Raw genomic sequence first — 17,589 nt, 5'->3', positions numbered from 1 at the left:
TAGAATTAAAAAATCAATTCTGTTTAATTCGATCGAATTCAGTTGTTTAATCAGGGGGGAGGAAAGTAGGACATTCCAACCCACGTGCATTGTCTGCCCGAGCCAAAAACGAGTCCTGTCTTTCTCTGATTTTTCACCAGATCTGCAGCTGAAAGTTAAAATTTTTGCCTGTTCATAGAAAGAATGCACATGCGCTAATTTTTATTATTTGTTTTCTTATAAAAGAAAGGAACGACTTTCTTCCTTCTAAACGGGGTAAGAATTTAAATTTTCGGCGCAGGTAAAAAAATTATTGGCGGTAACAGGAATTTAAAAAAAAATTCGATTGTTTCCCAGTTATAATTAAAATAAAAATTCAAACAATTATTAATATTTAGTTGTTTATTAATCAATAAATACATATTTTATTATCATGCAAAGACATTAATTACACTTTTTTATAAATAATTTATTGTCTGACAGTATTGATGTTTTTTAATAAAATTAAAACTGTCGGATATGATAAATGTTGTAGTTATTGATTAGTTGTGTCATATGACATGTTTGAGCTTCGAGTTGAACCCCTTGCAATTTTCCAATTGCATACAACTGCAACATTGCAGCTTTATAAATACTCTTTAAAAAAATTAGTATACTTTTGTAATTTAATATGAGCAAATATCAATTTTTAAATATATTCAAAAATCATTTATTATCACAATGTATATCACCAAAAAATAATTTTATATATCAAAATATATAGGGAAGGGAGGGGACAAAAGGGGGTAGGGTAGGCAAAACGGGGTACCCCCAAAATTTTATAAAAAAAAATTTTGTATTTTAAATGGTTTTTAAAAATTCCAAAATCACTTTTGGAAAAATATAATTGAGCGTTATTTTGAATTTTTTTTGTTAAACTTTTTCAAAAATCAATTGTCAGTTGAAAAATATTAATGACTTTTGTTTTATGATAAAAACTATTACAAATTTTTTTTCTTCTTTTGTATACAATAATCATGCAAAATATAATTTTTCTTCATATAAATTACTTGCAAAAAATTTTAACTTAATCAAATTCATTTAAAATCCAGAATTTTTTTTTTTAGGGGGTACCCCATTTTTCCCGCAAAAATAAAAAAAATTTTTTCTAACGGTAACTGAAATTTTTTTCTATTTACTTTAAATATCATTAAAAAAAAAAAGATTTAGTGTATTTGAGTCCTCGAAAACTTGGTATTTCCTTAAGTACCCCGTTTTGCCCTTCCCTCCCCTACTAAGGGAAACTAATGTTAAATACTTTATAAAATTAAATAATCGATTGACTATACTGACCATTTCTATAACGCGAGTTCAAAGACATCTGTGCGTATATACATGTTTTTAAACTCGGTCTAGTGATGCAAGATTCGTTGGCATTATCTGCATATGAAACTAATTTGTATTTTTATTTAAAAAGTAACCTAAAATAAGGTTTACTTCGCCAAAAAGGAATAATACACTCAGTGCATTTGGCAGCTGGACGAAAATCGAGAGTCGATTTACAACAATTACCGCAAATTCGACTTTTTAGTTTTTTATTTGATGTTAATTTATGGTCGATTGCACTTCTGTGGTAATTATCGTACTCGTCTTCAGTATCTTCGTAACAAAATGTACAAAGAATGCGATCTTTGGATACCCATGCAATATCTTCAGCACACAGCATTCGGCCGAATGGTGCCCAAGTTTCGTTCATTAAAAGTTGATTCAATAATTCTTCTTCCGAAGTTATTGTTTTAATTAAAATATCTAACGCTTGTTTTAAATCTTCAATTTGTTGTTGTTTGAAAAATATTGCGATTTCTTCTTTTGCAATCATTTTTTTGCATTCACTAAAAATCAGTTGGTACTTCAGTATCGATAAATAATCTTCGATTCCGTTAAACTTCTCTAAAGACTGTAGAAAAGGTGAGCGGGTCGACGAACTGACTGTTGGCTGTAGGGCATCACTGGGATCGTTATTGATATCAAAGGTTACGTGTTTAGTTCGTTTTTCTTTTCGATTAATTTGTTGTCGACTTAAAGTTTCTTCTGTATTTTTCATTATACTCATTACCGAATTTCCCGAAGTATTTTGGAGGATATTTCCATTTATATCTTCTCCATGACTTACTAGAGAATCTTCATCATGTGCCCATGTATCCTCTTCTTCGTAACCTTCGTTTTCTGTTTGTTCTTCTTCTTGCAATTCACTAATCGATAGATTACACGATAGTCCATCATCATTATCTGTTGCTGCTTGATTTTTGTCATTATCTCTTTGGTCTTGTTGGTATTTTTCTTCTTCATTATCGTCGACGTATTCTTCTTGTGTTTCTTCTTCTTCATCATCGACATATTCTTCTACTTCTGAATCTTTTTCTTCTTCACCATCGTCTACATATTCTTCTTCACTATTGTTGGAGTATTCTTCTTCAGTATCTTTTTCTTCTTCGCTATTTTCAGCATACACGTCTTCTTCTTTTTCATCGTCGACATATTCTTCTACTTCTAAATCTTTTTCTTCTTCACCATCGTCGAAATATTCTTCTTCACTATTGTTGGAGTATTCTTCTTCAGTTTCTTTTTCTTCTTCACTATTTTCAGCATACACGTCTTCTTCTTCTTTATCGTAGACATATTCTTCTACTTCGAAATCTTTTTCTTCTTCACCATCGTCTACATATTCTTCTTCGTCTTCTTCGCTATTGGTAGAGTATTCTTCAGTATCTTTTTCTTCTTCGCTATTTTCAGCATACACGTCTTCTTCTTGCTCGCCATCGTCAACGTATTCTTCTTCGGCTTCTTTTTCTTCTTCGCCATTTTCAAAGTCTTTATCTTCTTCTTGCTCACTACCGTCACCGTATTTTTCTACTATTTCTTCATATTTTTCTTCATTTTCATCGTATTCTTCTCTTATTTCATCTGTGTTTCCAATCTCTTTAAATGTTCCTTTACTTACTGCTAATTTTTTTGAGGTGCGCCAAAGATTCAATTGATTCCTCATCAAATTGAATTTCATTATATCCTTTTCACTGTCTTTGTTACGTTTAATTATTTCAACGTTATGACGTATTTCAAAAGAAGAAACCCAATCGTATGTAGGCTTAAAAGGAAATTTTCCACCTAACTCTTCATATATTTCCATCGCTTTTCTTTTAAATATCAATCCGTTTCGTGATTGTTTTTGGTCCTGTACTTCATTTAACCAAATCAAAAGACGTCGCTCAAGTTCTTCGTTCCCACACTCATAACTGACTGCCGTTTTATCCTGCTCTTCTTGACATAGTACAGGTGCATCTTGTCCAGTACTTGGTAACAATAATTGATTTTTCATCATATTCTCTACTCGTCTTTTCGACATACGTGGAAGATGAGGTCGAGTTCTCAATGGTCTGTGTGCCCTGACATTTGATTTTTTTTTTTTCTTAATAATTTTAATTCTGTGACGTTTTTCAAACGCATTAATCCAATGATAACTGGCCCTGAAATGATATTTCATCCCCAACTCTTGGTGAAATTGTAATGCTTTATTTCTAAATTTTCTTCCATTTACCAAAATGCCCTTATTTCGCGCATCGATTAACCAGGTTAGCATATTTTCTTCTAGTTCTTTGATTAAACTGTTTCTATAAGCCCATTTATTGACTTTAGTTCGTTCAGAATAAATATTTACGTCTTTTTTATCTTCTTCTTGAATTTTGATAGTCAATTTCTGCATCCTATCAGTGATATCACATTTTTTCATAATTTTTCGCTTTTCCATCCCGATGATTTTCATCTTCGTAACACCTATTTTTAAAATTTTGTTTTTTTCGGTTGAGAGAATTGAATGGCCAAGTGAAACTTTGGACGGAAATTTATCTTCTTCGTCTTTGTCAAAATATTTATGAGAATCAGGAACAGCATCCGCATCTTCTGATTTTTTATGTATTACAGACATTTGTTGACTTGTACTTGAGGACATTAATTTTTCTTGATTCACTTCCACTGTAGAATTTTCTGAAGTTCTTTCCTGATTCGATACATCACTCAAAAATTCTTCTTTGTTTTCATCTCTTTCTTCCTTTTCTTCATTATCTATTCCTTCAATATTGGGATTTATCTTAGACACTTGTTGACTAGTACTCGGAAATATTAATGTTTCATTATCCGTTTCCTCTGTTCTATTTTCTTTGACTTTGTCAAAATATTTATGAGAATCAGGGACAGCATCCGCATCTTCTGATTTTTTATGTATTACAGACACTTGTTGACTTGTACTTGAGGACATTAATTCTTCTTGATTCACTTCCACTGTAGAATTTTCTGGAGTTCTTTTCTCATTCGATACATCACTCAAAAACTCTTCTTCTTTGTCTTCATCTCTTTCTTCCTCTTCTTCATTATCTATTCCTTCAATATTCGGATTTATCATAGACACTTGTTGACTAGTACTCGGAAATATCAATTCTTCATTGTCCATTGCCTCTGTTCTATTTTCTGAAGTATTTGAAAGATCCCATAGATCAATCGGGCATCCCTTTCCTACTTCTCTGTCTCCTAATTCTTCTTCCTCTCGATCGACTTCGTCTTTATTTTCAATAACTTGTTTTATGAACATTTGTAGATCGGCACTTGAAATTATTATTTTGTCTCTGTCTATTTCCTCTGTACTAATTTCTGAATCATCTAAAAAATTCAATAGATTAATCGAGAAATTTTCTTCTTCGTCTTTTCTGTCTTTTAAATTTTCTTCTACATCTTCAATTTTTATTTTTCTCTCTTTTTCATCTCTTTTTTTTTCAATTCCCAAATTTATCAAAAAGTCTTGTTGACTCATACTTGGAAATATTGATTCTTCTGTATCTATTTCTTCTGTACAATTTTCCGAAAGGTCTATAAGATCCGATCGATTATTCAAAGCTTCTTCTGCTATTCCTTTATTTTTTAATTCTTCATTTTCTTCACACGGTTTTTCTACCTCTTCTCGTTTATTTTCTTCTTCTATTACTTGATAAAATATCGGATCATTTTGGCAAATAGTTAAAATTATTATACTTCCTGTAAAAATTTCTGTTGTAAAATTTTGTAGAGTCCCTGAAATATTGGATTGATTAACTGCTAATTCTCTGTCTACTTCCGCTTCTCTTTCTACTGCCACTTCTTCTATTTCCACTTCTTCTTCTAACTCCACTTCTTCTACTATTTCCACTTCTTCCCCTATTTCCAGTTCGTCTAATTCTTCAATTTCTTTATTTATTATCGACTCTTGCCCGCTAATAGTTGCCTCCAATTTCTCTTCATCAATTTCCTGTGCCCGATTATTCAAAATATCCGAATCTGTTTGACCCCGAAACAACGTATCTACAGTCATATTATTTTCACTTGCCCCAAAAGTGACTTCAATATTGTGACATTTTTCAAAATAACGAACCCATTTATGACTGGCTCTAAAAGGAAACGTCGGACCCATCTTGTCATATAAGTCCATTGCCTTTCTTTGAAACGTAATACTGTCTAGTCCAAGTCCATGACTCCGAACCTCACTCAGCCAAGTAAGAAGATTTTGCTCCAATTCTTTGTACCCAGGCGCGATACTTATCATCTCTTTTATTTTTGAAAACGATACCAGAAATGATTCTTTAAGTGATTTATACTTATCTTCATTTTTCATTATTTCCTGAAGTGTATCTTCGGTTATCTTGAACTCGTCCGTAATCGTCTTGGTCTCTACACCGGAGTTTTTCAAGTCAATTATTTTCAATCTGTCAATTACTGAAACCCAGTCTACTAAAGTATTCATTTTGCTCATTTTATTCGGTCCTGAGTACTGGTTTTCTGCCTTAAACACCGTTACATTTTTTACATAACATTTAAATCCACAATAATACTTCTCTTTGCATATAAACGTAATCGGAAAATCTCGCTAATATCAAGGGATTTGATTGAGGAAAACTAAAACCTGAGATTAATCCTCAGATCTTATGATTGAAGGTATGATCTCACTCACTGAACCGAATTAATTCACTTAATTATGAAATTTTCACTGCATTAAGCTGTCATTGATGCTACTTGCTCGGAAAATAATTTATTTCCTCATATTTAGCGGTTGACTTCCAACTGTGTAAAGTCACTTTACTGTCTGAATGCGTGTAATATCGATTTTACTTAAATGTAGATATATCCTCCCATAGACGATGCGCAACATGATGAATTTATGTACAACTGCGTAAACTAGCGCCGATAGAAATTATGTAAAGCAAGCAGGTTGTTACGGTGGACCAAATATTTTTACTGGGCTTTGCTTATAATGAGGGGAAGTTTTTAATTTTACTGGTGAATAACACGCCTACGATCGGTGTCCAATTAATAATTCAGTAAAAGTCATGCGATTTCCGTAAGCTGTCTTTTATTATCATGACTTTTATTGTAAAGAATACTCAGTTGAAATCTTCTACATGTCTAAAATAATTCAGTTAAATAAAAGAGACTTTTCGAAATAAAATATCAATTTTTATTTGTTTTTTTCTGCATATACGCATACAATTAATTATGATTACAATGACAAATTTTTGCTTGAAGGTTTTCTATTTTTAACATTTTATCAATTGACAGTACGATTATTGCAAAAAAAATTATGACGCGATTGCAGTAATGAAAATAAAGAAAAATCGGAAATAAATTTAGAGTCATTAAGGATTTTTTTTAAAGCAGAGTTCACTCCGTCACTCGGAGTTCTGGAGTTTTTAAAAAGATTATTCCGAATACGGACTAAATGAAGAGGAAAGTATTTCAGCGAAGTAATCTAGATTTTATTTGAATCCGCGTTCACTCCGATTCGAAGTTTGAATATTAAAATCGTGCAATAAACTCCCCTTGGGAGTTAATTTAATTCCGAGAAAAATATAAAAAAAAAAAAAAAACAGTATTCAGTCCTGCATTCATTTTGAATTTCCTTCACTCTGGATCCGCTATCACTCCGAAAATTTTTTATATTGTATATGATTCAAAAATATGATTATTTCTAGGTGTAGCTTATTATTATGTAAAAATAAGTTTTCAAATTTGAATTATTTATTTTAAAAGTTATGGTGTTAGGCAGCAGCAGCTGAAGTAGTTCGGTGCTCGCCACTAGATCGCGCCCACCATTTGTGGTGTCCCTGGTAAGATACTTTTTTCGGAGTTTTTATATTCCGAGCTTGAAGCATTTAGGGGACGAGTTATCCACTGAAAATTTTTGATAGTAATAAACGGGTATACTATATTACACTATGATATTAATGTTTGATATTAATATTTTTCCCGAACATTTTCTGTCACAGTACGAAAAAAAGAACTTGTGAAGGAAATAAATTGTTTTTCTAAATATGCATTTATTGAACTGTTGAATAAAAATTCTGTCATTTCAAAATAATATTTAATTATTATTAATAACTTATTCTCTATAATGATCAATCATACATTTCATTATGACTACTTCATAAACACTACAGGTAATCAATTTGATTTTATAATTGATACTAAACGCGTAATTATCTTTATTAAATATTTTATAGTTTCTAATCACTCGTTTTGTTGGTGGATTATAAAAATTTAGTTAAAACAACCAAATATATGATTGGCAATGGGTATTCAAATCATTTTCTTGTCATAACTAAAATTTAGTTGTCAGGAGAAAATTTTTTTCTCAGTGTATTTTTTTATAAATTTAGGAAACAAAATTTACTCGCCGATTTTCCTTGTTTGCCTGCTTCCATCTTGAATGACGAACTGCACTTTTTTTAAAAAATCTTCTTGGTTAGTACTAGCAGCTTCGGTTAAAAGTTGAGACAGCGCTGATCTGAACTTTTCTTCTTGTTCTACCGTAAAAGAAGTACAGCATTTTGGCTTTTTGAGCACGCCCGCGTATTACATTGTCTGCGAATTACGTCGTATTTTGTTGCATCTGAATAATCGGGAATATCTTCAAGTATTGTAGAAAATTGACAGTCTGGAAGCTTAGGAGATGACAAAGCTGAGAGAGAAAATTGCGCTGGGCCATAACGTTCGACTTTATCAAGAGATTTTTTCACAGCTTCGAGTTTAGCTTTGAAGTCACCATCTTTTGGTAGTAGTGCATACACTGAAAAAAAAATTTTCTTCTGACGACTAAAATTTAGTTATGACAAGAAAATGATTTGATTGCCCATTGCCAATCATATATTTGGTTGTTTTAACTAAATGTTTTATAATCCACCAACAAAACTAATTTTTAAAAACTATTAAACATCTAAATATATAAAACATATAAAACTAGAAAAAATTTCTTTACACCATTACTTTTAAATCAATAATCATTAGGTTCAAATATATATTTATTAACCTCGAACAAATATATATATTTATTCTGAATGAATATATTTTTTTGAGCCTAAGTAATATTTATTAGATTTAATATAATAATATTTTGCTTTAATATTTGGATTTGTTGGCACAATGAAATAGTTTAGTTGTCCATTAAATAAATATTTTCTTATTTATTTATAATTCTTTTTTTTATTTATAATGAAATTAAATAATTTTTTAACAAACAGTTGAAAAGAACATAAAATTTGCGGAAGGTAAAAAAAATTTCAAGTGGTGTTTATTTGAATTTAAAAAAATAATTAACATTGAAACCGAACGTGAGTAAAATTCTCATAACGTGGGTACTGAAGGGTTAAAAGAGAAGGCGTAGTCGATTAACTGGGTCTCATTCAAATGAATTAGTTTTTTTGAACTCTGCTTCTGAAGAAGATTGGAACTTTTTAATAAATAATTATACTTAAAAATGTTTTTATTTTAATATGTTTAAGCATATACTTTTTATTTATTCAATAATCACATAAACAATACAATTTTATATTAAAAATTTAAATCAAATTTTAGCGGTTCTTTTTTCATCACATGAGAAAAAAAAAACATTTTTTTTTTTAACTTCCCGCTAAGAAAATTGGAAATTTTTTCGATTGTTTTCGTCAATAATCGATTATGTTAACATCGATTATTTTAATCAACATCGCTCATCTCTAAAAGAAACAATTAGCTAGCGAATTTCAAATGCTGTCATTAAATTATGGCGCGTAATTTTGCTCCGCCACCCAGTGGTTAAATTAAAAACTAAAATTTGCCGCAGTCGCAGTCATAAAAAATCAAAACATTGCAGCTGATTCCATTATTGTGTTTTTGTTATTGAAAATAAATATAAAATTACAATTGTCATATTTACAAATTATTAAATAAATAAAAATGGCATCTCAATCACAAGTAAAGTCGCAAATAAAATTACCAGAACCTCGTCATTACGGAAATGAACCGGTTCAATATGGATTTCGAATAGGTAACCTCTTTATTATTGATCTTACTGACAAAATGTTTATCAAAGATGAATTTGGTATCACACCCTTCCATCAATGTCTCGAAGTAAGTCTCAATTAATTTGCTAAACATTCAAGACAATTTAAAATATATTTTTATTCTACTTGTCATCCAGGCCTACATGAAAGTCATGAAAAAGAAACTCTCCGCAAATGCGGAAGATTGGATGGGTCTGATGTTTTGCCGCGCAAATAAAGAAATTGTAGAAGATGAGTATCCAGCAGACGACGAGAATGAAACTGAGCCAAAGAATGTTCTGTCAGTACAAAAGTTCAAAATGATTGAACGAGACATGTACATGGATGTCGCCAAAATGCGTGAGTGTAATTTTTTTTTTACTCAAGGTCATTCTTAGACAGTACTCACTTTTTTTAAATTTTCAATGACAACTGTCAGAATCGTATTTAAATTTTATTAATTAATTAAAAAAAATAATTTCCCTGCTGTATAGAATTTTTAAAAAATTACTTACAGTTGTCATCAATTAGAAGTTAAACGTAATTTGGTGATAAATTTTAGTCTACTAAATTTGAAAATTTGAATTTTAAAATTGACATGAAGATTTTACTGAAATTTTTTAACAATTTTTGTGTAACCCCTAATTGATGTCAACTATAATTTTTTTTCAAATCTATATCTCAGTGAAATTGCAACTACGTCGTCCTTTTTTCAATTTTTTTTAATTAATTGATAAAATTTTAATGCGCTTACGACAATTAGGTCATTGAAAATTTTTAAATTTAAAAAGTGGGGACACTGTCTGAGAACGACCTTAAGGTAAAAGACCCAGTACCCGATCGCTCATGTATTTGTATATTTAAATTTACGAAATTCTACTAAACATAAATATAGAAATACATAGAGTGATCTAGTACTAGTTCCTGAACTGGTACTAGTTCCTGACCGGGTACTAGTTCCCGGTCGGATACTAGGTCATTTCCTTTACTATAAAATCGTTATATAATTTATTAATAAGTAATAAATATTGTTAGGTGATAAAGATATCGATTACTATAGAAAATTATGTTCATCTGATAATAATTCTCTTTCTGATGTTCTGCTACACGCGACCAGAACTTACAATGCAGTAAAAAAAGTAATGGCAGGTCGTAAAGTTATTTTTCTGACTTGTGATGACAATCCAGCTCTCGCAGACCCCGTGGAGAGAAATCGTATTCGAATAAATGCCAAGAGTTTCAAAGATCTTGCTATCAAACTTCAGGTCGTAGGTTTAGGCGATGATTGGAACTACGAGTTGTTTTGGAAAGAAATAGAAGAGATATCTGACAATTTAGCCGCGCGGAATTTCCGGCGCGTTGGATTGAGCGAACTGGAGGAAGATATCGTTCATAAGTCATTCGTTGTTGGTCATCTGGACTTTCGTATTCAGCCGAGTTTGAAAATTCGTGTCAGCGTACAAGCGTTTTCTAAAACTCGTAAAGTTTTGCGTAAAATAACAGCAAGTAAAGCCACCAATGAACCGCTCGATAAGTATACTTGGTGGTCATTTGACGAGAACGCGTTTGATGAACTGGAGGACAATGACAATGACGGAGATGCTTCCAGGCTGCAGGATCCGAATGATTTAAAACGGTCACAAAAGTACGGTCTCAAAGATATTCTGTTTACACCAGAGGAAGTTCGACGTCTCCACCACGTCCATGACCAGGGAATCGATCTCTTGGGATTCAAGCCGATGTTGAATCGAGATCCTATGGATCAAATTAATCATCCGTATTTTCTTGGGTGCCACAGTGCGGCCAGCAAAGGTCAGATTGAACTTTTTGCTGTACTACTAGCCAAGATGAACGAGAAGAAACTCATGGCAGTCTGCAGCATCACCATCAAAAAAACAGGAGCACCTAGACTGGCTTATTTGATACCTTACGTTCAGTATGGAGGTTTTTATTTGTTCCGTATTCCGTTTAAACATGAGGTGAGATCGTTGGACGACATAACAAATAAGTATATTTTTGATGAAGATGAAAATCCTGCGCCGATAAACGAGGAGAAGTTAACGCTGATTAAAAATCTTGTAAAGAAACTCAGTGTCAAGTATGACGTTACCATGTTCGAGAATCCGAAGCTACAGAGACAATTAACTTACGTTGAAAATCTGGCGCTGGAATTACCGCCACGAGAACCACCGGCCGACACGACTCTGCCTTCGGTGGAAGACATTACGGATCGTCTGAGCCAGGGAAATCTTTTTGATCAATTGAAAAATACAATTGACAATTCTGCTCACTTGATTCCAGTTTCAAAGATACCAAAAGCTGACATGGAATACGTTAGAGAAGTTCTGGAAGAGGAAAACTTCAGTAAACTTACTGTTGATAAGTTGAAGGCTGTACTTAAGGCTTTGGACTTGAGTATCACGGGAAAAAAACAGGACCTCATTAATAGGCTTCTCGAGTACAAAGCAACGCGCTAATGACTATTTTAATTTTTAATCAACTTCATTACCTCTTAAGAGTATTATAAAAGTGTTATCGTGAAATTTTATAAGTACAGTATATTTATTATTACCAATATTTTATACTGTAAAATTAGTTTGTAAATTTATTTACAAAGGGCATTTGCTATTTTTGTATTTAAAATTGTTTGAATAAAAGTAAAATATTTAAAAATATTTTTTATTGATTGGAATTCATCAGAAACTCTGACTAATTAAATTTATGGGGATTCATTAATTCTATAATGAAAAAGTAATTAAATGTATGTAGGCCTCTTTTATTCTGGGCATGGGCATCAAGTCCTGAATTTCCATCAAATTTTTATACAATTTCTTCGGCGAATTTTTTTAAAAGTAAAGACTAGGATTCCCTCTTTTTCGGAAATTTTAATGCGGTATCGGTGTAGAATTTTTATTTTTTTCGGACATCGAGCCTCGAACTTCTGTAGAATTTCTTCGAAGGCAAATCTTCTGGAAAGTGAGGGTTGGGGTGCCCACTTTTGACACTCGGAAATGTTTATCATACAGTTCGGAGTAGAATTTAACGATAATAGTGAGAAGAAATTTTCTTTTTCGGACATGGGCAGCGAGCCCCGAATTTCCGCACAATTTCTTCAAAATTTCCGCAGATTTTTCAAAATTAAAGGTTGGATGTTCACTTTAGGCAGTCGGAAATCTTAGAAGTGATATTAAGAGTCGAATTTCATTAATTAAATTTTTTTTAATCATAAAATAAACTGCAATAGTTAAAATTCAAAATCAATGCTCACGCAAAAAAACCTCTAACTCGTCATTCGTAATTCAAAATCCCTACTATCAAGTTTCAAGCATAAACTGTAACCATGGTAACGCAATAACAGATATCATTTAATATAAACACTTTACATTTCCTACCAACAATTTTTATACATCCCAGTATTCATTTTTTTATCCATCCAATAATTATCTTTCTTACTAAATAATGGAAGATAAAAATTTCCATCGTGCCCTGGCCGTTCCTCCTTTACCCGGATACAATACCAAGCCACCGGTAAGCTCATCAATATTTAAAAAAAAATTACAATTCAAAGCACTTAGTTCATCGTTTACTTTAGGTTCAAAGAGATAATTTTCATATCAGTCAGTTGTTTGACAAAATTCACGACGGAGTTTACTATTTAACTGAACGTTCAAGCATCAATCAGATCCGCGATCCTTCGATTTATCCATACGATGATGAGACTCGGATACCCCCGTGGCTTGCCTACGATGGGCAAAGGCTCATGTTCAAAGCATTTTTCCAAGAGACTGTTCAAGAACGACGTGAATCCGGTCGTCAAATTCGCGTAGTGACCATCAGCTTTTTTTTGGAAGACGGAACAATGAAAATCGTCGAGCCTTCCGTCAGTAACAGCGGACTGGAACAAGGTCTCTATTTAATTAACTTTTCAAATAAATTAATCAATTAATTTATTAATTAATCCTGCAGGGGTTTTAGTAAGACGTCAACGAATACCGATGCCCGATCCCGTAAAGTACCGATTTTACGATATAATTGATTTAAATATCGGGAAAGAGCCTGAAATATTCGGCCGCGTATACAAGATTGTCGACTGCGATAAATTTACCCGTAGATTTTTAAACCGTATGGGTATCGCAGTACCGGATCCAATACACGTCCCATCAGATCCTTGCGATGATAACCGGAGTATGAAAGTATTTCCAAAGAAGCCCAACAGAAAGCCCGACAGTCTCGGCAAGTTTTTAAAGTACGACCGCAAGGTTCTTAAATTCACCGGCTACTGGGACGACACTGCCAGCGAGTACGGAGTCATTCATGATCTAGAATTGCGATACTATCTCGCCGATGACACGATTGAAATAAAGGAAATATTGCCGAGCAAGTCGGCACGAGACGTGAGCTCGATGTTTATTAAACGCATGAAAATACCCAAGGTACGGACAGACATGACTTATTCTTGTAGCAATGATCGTTATCAGTTTAAATGTAATTAAATTTATTCCGACAGTTTAATTACCGGTGGTAACAAATTACGGGTTTTATTTCAGTTTTACTCGGGCATAGATCCGATAGGTGCTAATGATCCTTTCACGGTATTAAATGTACTCGGCGATAGTACTGAGCAGAGTTACTTGATTGCTGACTCATTGAACACCGGCAAGCTGTCCAACGAGTACTACAAAGACAGCGATCTAGCCATTGGTGTCAGGATCAATGTGTTCGGTCGTGAAGTCGTCATTACTGACCTTGATCCTGCGACGAGAGAGTACTATAGGTATTTTTTATTCCTATTATTTTATTTTAAAATTTTTTTGTGCGCCAACACAATGCGTTCATTGGTTTTGACTCTACTAATTCGCGTACTCCAATTCTTCTAATCACAAGAACCAAGTATGGCATAGAAGAATTCAAACCGCTTGAACGACCGGACACAATGCACGATTACCATTGCCCGAGTGCCGAAAAATACAAGCCGCCGCCGTACAATGGCTTTGGCTCTTATGATGATTCGCTGGGTAACTGCTTTAGGGTCGTTCCCAAACCACCCAAACTTGACTACGTGAGACTATTCTCATACGATAAGTATGCTTATATATATATATAACATATGATTATTTATTAATATATTTATGGGGCATTTTATGTTAACTCAACTAAATCGAAATTCCCGGTTAGTTTAATTTTTTTTATTTGAAAAATTTGAAAAAAAGAATTTTCACGTGAATTTTTATTTTTTAATTTTTTAAGACGCGGAGAAAAAATTTAATTTTTTTTCAGTAATTCAATTTTTTAATCGACAAATAATTATTTCATAAACTGTAAAATATCGGGAGTAAATTCGGAGTAACTACGGATTTTATTTGAATCCGAATTCACTGGGAGATCTAGAGTTTTAGAAAATTTACTCCGAATATGAAGTTTGTTTCACGGAGTGATTTCGGAGTCATCTGGATTTTATTTAAATCCACATCCACTCCGGTTCGGAGTTTTAATATTAAAATAAACTCCTCTTTAGAGTGAATTTTACTCCGAGATTAAATAAATACGGAGTCATTTACTCCGCATTCACTCCGGATTTAATCCTCGTTCACTGCGCAAATTTTTTTAGTCTATTAATAAAACTCATTAATTAAAAGATGATACTGAAGTTAGCAGACGCCAAATAATTTTTGGATTTTTTTAAAACGATAAATGATAATAAAAAAATTTTCAAAAAATTGCACCTATAGCTTTTTTAATTTTCTACACATGCATATTTTTAGTTTATTTTTTTTGTCATTAATTTGTTGAAAAAAAAAATCCGAAAATTGTTAATTGTCTTCTAACTTCAGTATCATATTAAAAAAAAATAAGAAATTAGGATAAAAATTAAAAATATTTAATTAAATAAAAACTGAAAAAAATCGTAGAATAAAAAATTGAGATTTTAGATTAAAAATATTTTTTTATAGGCAAGAAAAAGACAGCCATGTTTTAAGATTTCGTGCAAAAATGATATCAGACGTCCCCGAAAATTCAGCTCGTCTGTTTGTTATCAGCGTTTATTTACAAGACAACACGATATCAATTTTTGAATTAGCGCCTAAAAATACCGGGTTCCAGCAGTGTTACTTTCAGAAGCGCATGAAAGTGATGCTTCCGGAACAAGAAATTTATTCAAGTGATAAACCGCGATTTTATGATCCCTGTTCGTTCTACGTCGGAGCACGTCTCAACCTTGGAAAATTTATCTTCGAAATAACTTCAGCTGACGACTACGCCATCCGCTACATGGAGAATAATTGTGAAAAGTTTCCCAAAGCTAATACCATTTTAATTATTGATAAAATCCGAGACGCTCTTAAGCCTGTTTACGCGCAATTTATTCAAGAATTTCGACCAATTACTCAAGTATCTGGCGCTCTTGTACTCTCTTACGATAAATTGAGGTGGTTATTTATCGATGATAAGTTTTAAAAATAAATAATTAGTATAAATAATAATAATAATTTGAAATTTATAGAGAGGCTTTGTATAAGTATCTGGGTAATAATATAGTAGAACACGAAATAATAACAATAGCAAGACACTACGCGATGAAAGAAAAACCTGAACGTGATTTACGAGAAGACATCAGGTAGTTAAAATTTTTAAACCCCGTTACGTAACACAATAGACCGTAAATTAATTATTTAACTAATTAGTAAAATATATAATGAATCATTCGAAACGAATAAATGAATGATCTACAGGCGCTTGATCCATAATGAGCTCAAGAGATTTTTGTGGGATGACTTGGATCGCTTTGAGGAGGATATCAAGCACTGGGACCCTGCAGGTATAGGTTTTTTACCTCGCAGCAAAGTCTATACGATTTTACGCGGCTGTAGACTTCCTGTAGACCCAAAACTTATTGACGCGATGCTTGATCGGTAAATATTTTCTCATAATAAACTTAATTAATTATTTAATGAGCCTGAAGTTAGTAGACGATTAAGAATTTTTGGATTTTTTTAACAAAATGAGAGTAAATTCGGAGTGATTACGGATTTTATTTAAATCTGAATTCACTCGGAGTTCCGGGATTTAAAATTTAAAATTAACTCCTTTCCGGAGTAAATTTATGAGTGTAAATATAACTGATGGCAATTTTTTAATTTTTGAATAAATAAATAAAATGTAAGTACAGTCGGACCTCGTTATAAGACTATTTGCTGTCTTTTTTCGAAATCAGGCATCGTGATAGTTTGAGAGAGAAACTAACAGTCTTATAAATTTTATTATTTGAATTTATTAATTCATTTATTCAAAATTTATAACTTGTCGCATGTCTGCTGCGTTCAAACACTCACGTGAATTTTAGTCCGATCCAGAGTTAATATTTAAATAAACTCCCCTCTGGAGTAAATTTTCGAGTGTAAATATAACTGACTATTGGCAATTTTTAAATTTTTGAATAAATGAATTTAACGTAAGTACATTCGGACCTCGTTATAAGACTATATGCTGTTTTTTTATGAATCAGGTATTGATAGTTTGCAAGAGAAACTAATAGTCTTATAACGAGGTCCTACTGTACAATAAAAATAAAAAAATACGTCTTTAGATAATTGAAAAATTAGCCCGCGCGTTTTTTTAAATTTCACTATTCAAATTTATTTATTTAAAATTTATAACTTGTCGCATGTCTGCTACATTTACACCCACGTGAATTTTACTCCGATCCAGTTTCAATATTTAAATAAACTTCGGAGTGAATTTCACTCCAAGGGGACTAAATAAATACAAAGTGTTCCGTATTCACTCCGCAAATTTCGTAGTGTAGAAAATTAAAAGAACTTTTACTGCAATTTTTCAAAATTATTTTTTTTACAATTTATCTCTTTAAAAAATTCAAAAATTGTTAGACGTCTGCTAACTTCAGTACCATATTATTTCCTTAAATGAATAATTAAATATTTAAATCACTTGATTTGAATAACAGAATTAATAAAAACGAACAAGGAGACATAGACTGCAAAGACTTAATACAGTACTTGGATGTTAAAGTAAATCCAGTTGCTCCAATTGAGCCGATGTCTCTGAAAACTTCGCTCTGGTGGGCTTCTGAAGATAAAGATTACTGTCCAGGATTGGATTGGTGCAAATTTTTAACTGACCTTAATATAAGTGAAGATAATCCTGTTTCCGCCATAGCAGACAGTCGATAATTTTTATATATTTATAAAATATCACAAGTAAATTTTTTTATATGCATGTATTTATTTAATACTATTTT

At 32.1% G+C, this 17,589-nt stretch overlaps 3 protein-coding genes across 3 annotated transcripts; 2 read left to right on the top strand and 1 right to left on the bottom strand.

The window, feature by feature from the left end:
* Window positions 1-385: 385 nt before the first annotated feature.
* Window positions 386-6,264, bottom strand: LOC130668916 (trichohyalin-like). Its single transcript, XM_057471437.1, has 2 exons — window positions 1,312-6,264; window positions 386-588 (listed from the first exon to the last, which is right to left on the bottom strand). The coding sequence occupies exon 1, from the start codon at window positions 5,789-5,791 to the stop codon at window positions 1,424-1,426; it is 4,368 nt and encodes a 1,455-aa protein (XP_057327420.1). The 5' UTR covers window positions 5,792-6,264; the 3' UTR covers window positions 386-588; window positions 1,312-1,423.
* A 2,859-nt stretch (window positions 6,265-9,123) lies between these two features.
* On the top strand, window positions 9,124-11,991 carry LOC130668920 (X-ray repair cross-complementing protein 6-like). The gene is made up of 3 exons (XM_057471444.1): window positions 9,124-9,420; window positions 9,491-9,692; window positions 10,368-11,991. The coding sequence occupies exons 1-3, from the start codon at window positions 9,247-9,249 to the stop codon at window positions 11,807-11,809; spliced, it is 1,818 nt and encodes a 605-aa protein (XP_057327427.1). The 5' UTR covers window positions 9,124-9,246; the 3' UTR covers window positions 11,810-11,991.
* A 620-nt stretch (window positions 11,992-12,611) lies between these two features.
* On the top strand, window positions 12,612-17,552 carry LOC130668294 (EF-hand domain-containing family member C2-like). Its single transcript, XM_057470516.1, has 9 exons — window positions 12,612-12,860; window positions 12,925-13,237; window positions 13,299-13,765; window positions 13,880-14,106; window positions 14,217-14,414; window positions 15,284-15,760; window positions 15,835-15,948; window positions 16,064-16,243; window positions 17,296-17,552. Exons 1-9 carry the CDS (start codon window positions 12,792-12,794, stop codon window positions 17,519-17,521), a joined length of 2,271 nt encoding a protein of 756 aa, XP_057326499.1. The 5' UTR covers window positions 12,612-12,791; the 3' UTR covers window positions 17,522-17,552.
* The last annotated feature ends 37 nt before the right edge of the window (window positions 17,553-17,589 follow it).

The sequence above is a fragment of the Microplitis mediator genome, chromosome 5 (genome assembly GCF_029852145.1).
Source record: "Microplitis mediator isolate UGA2020A chromosome 5, iyMicMedi2.1, whole genome shotgun sequence".
In the NCBI taxonomy this organism is placed as follows: domain Eukaryota; kingdom Metazoa; phylum Arthropoda; class Insecta; order Hymenoptera; family Braconidae; genus Microplitis; species Microplitis mediator.
Note: the sequence above shows the minus strand (reverse complement) of the source record. Positions and strands in the feature narration are given on the sequence as shown.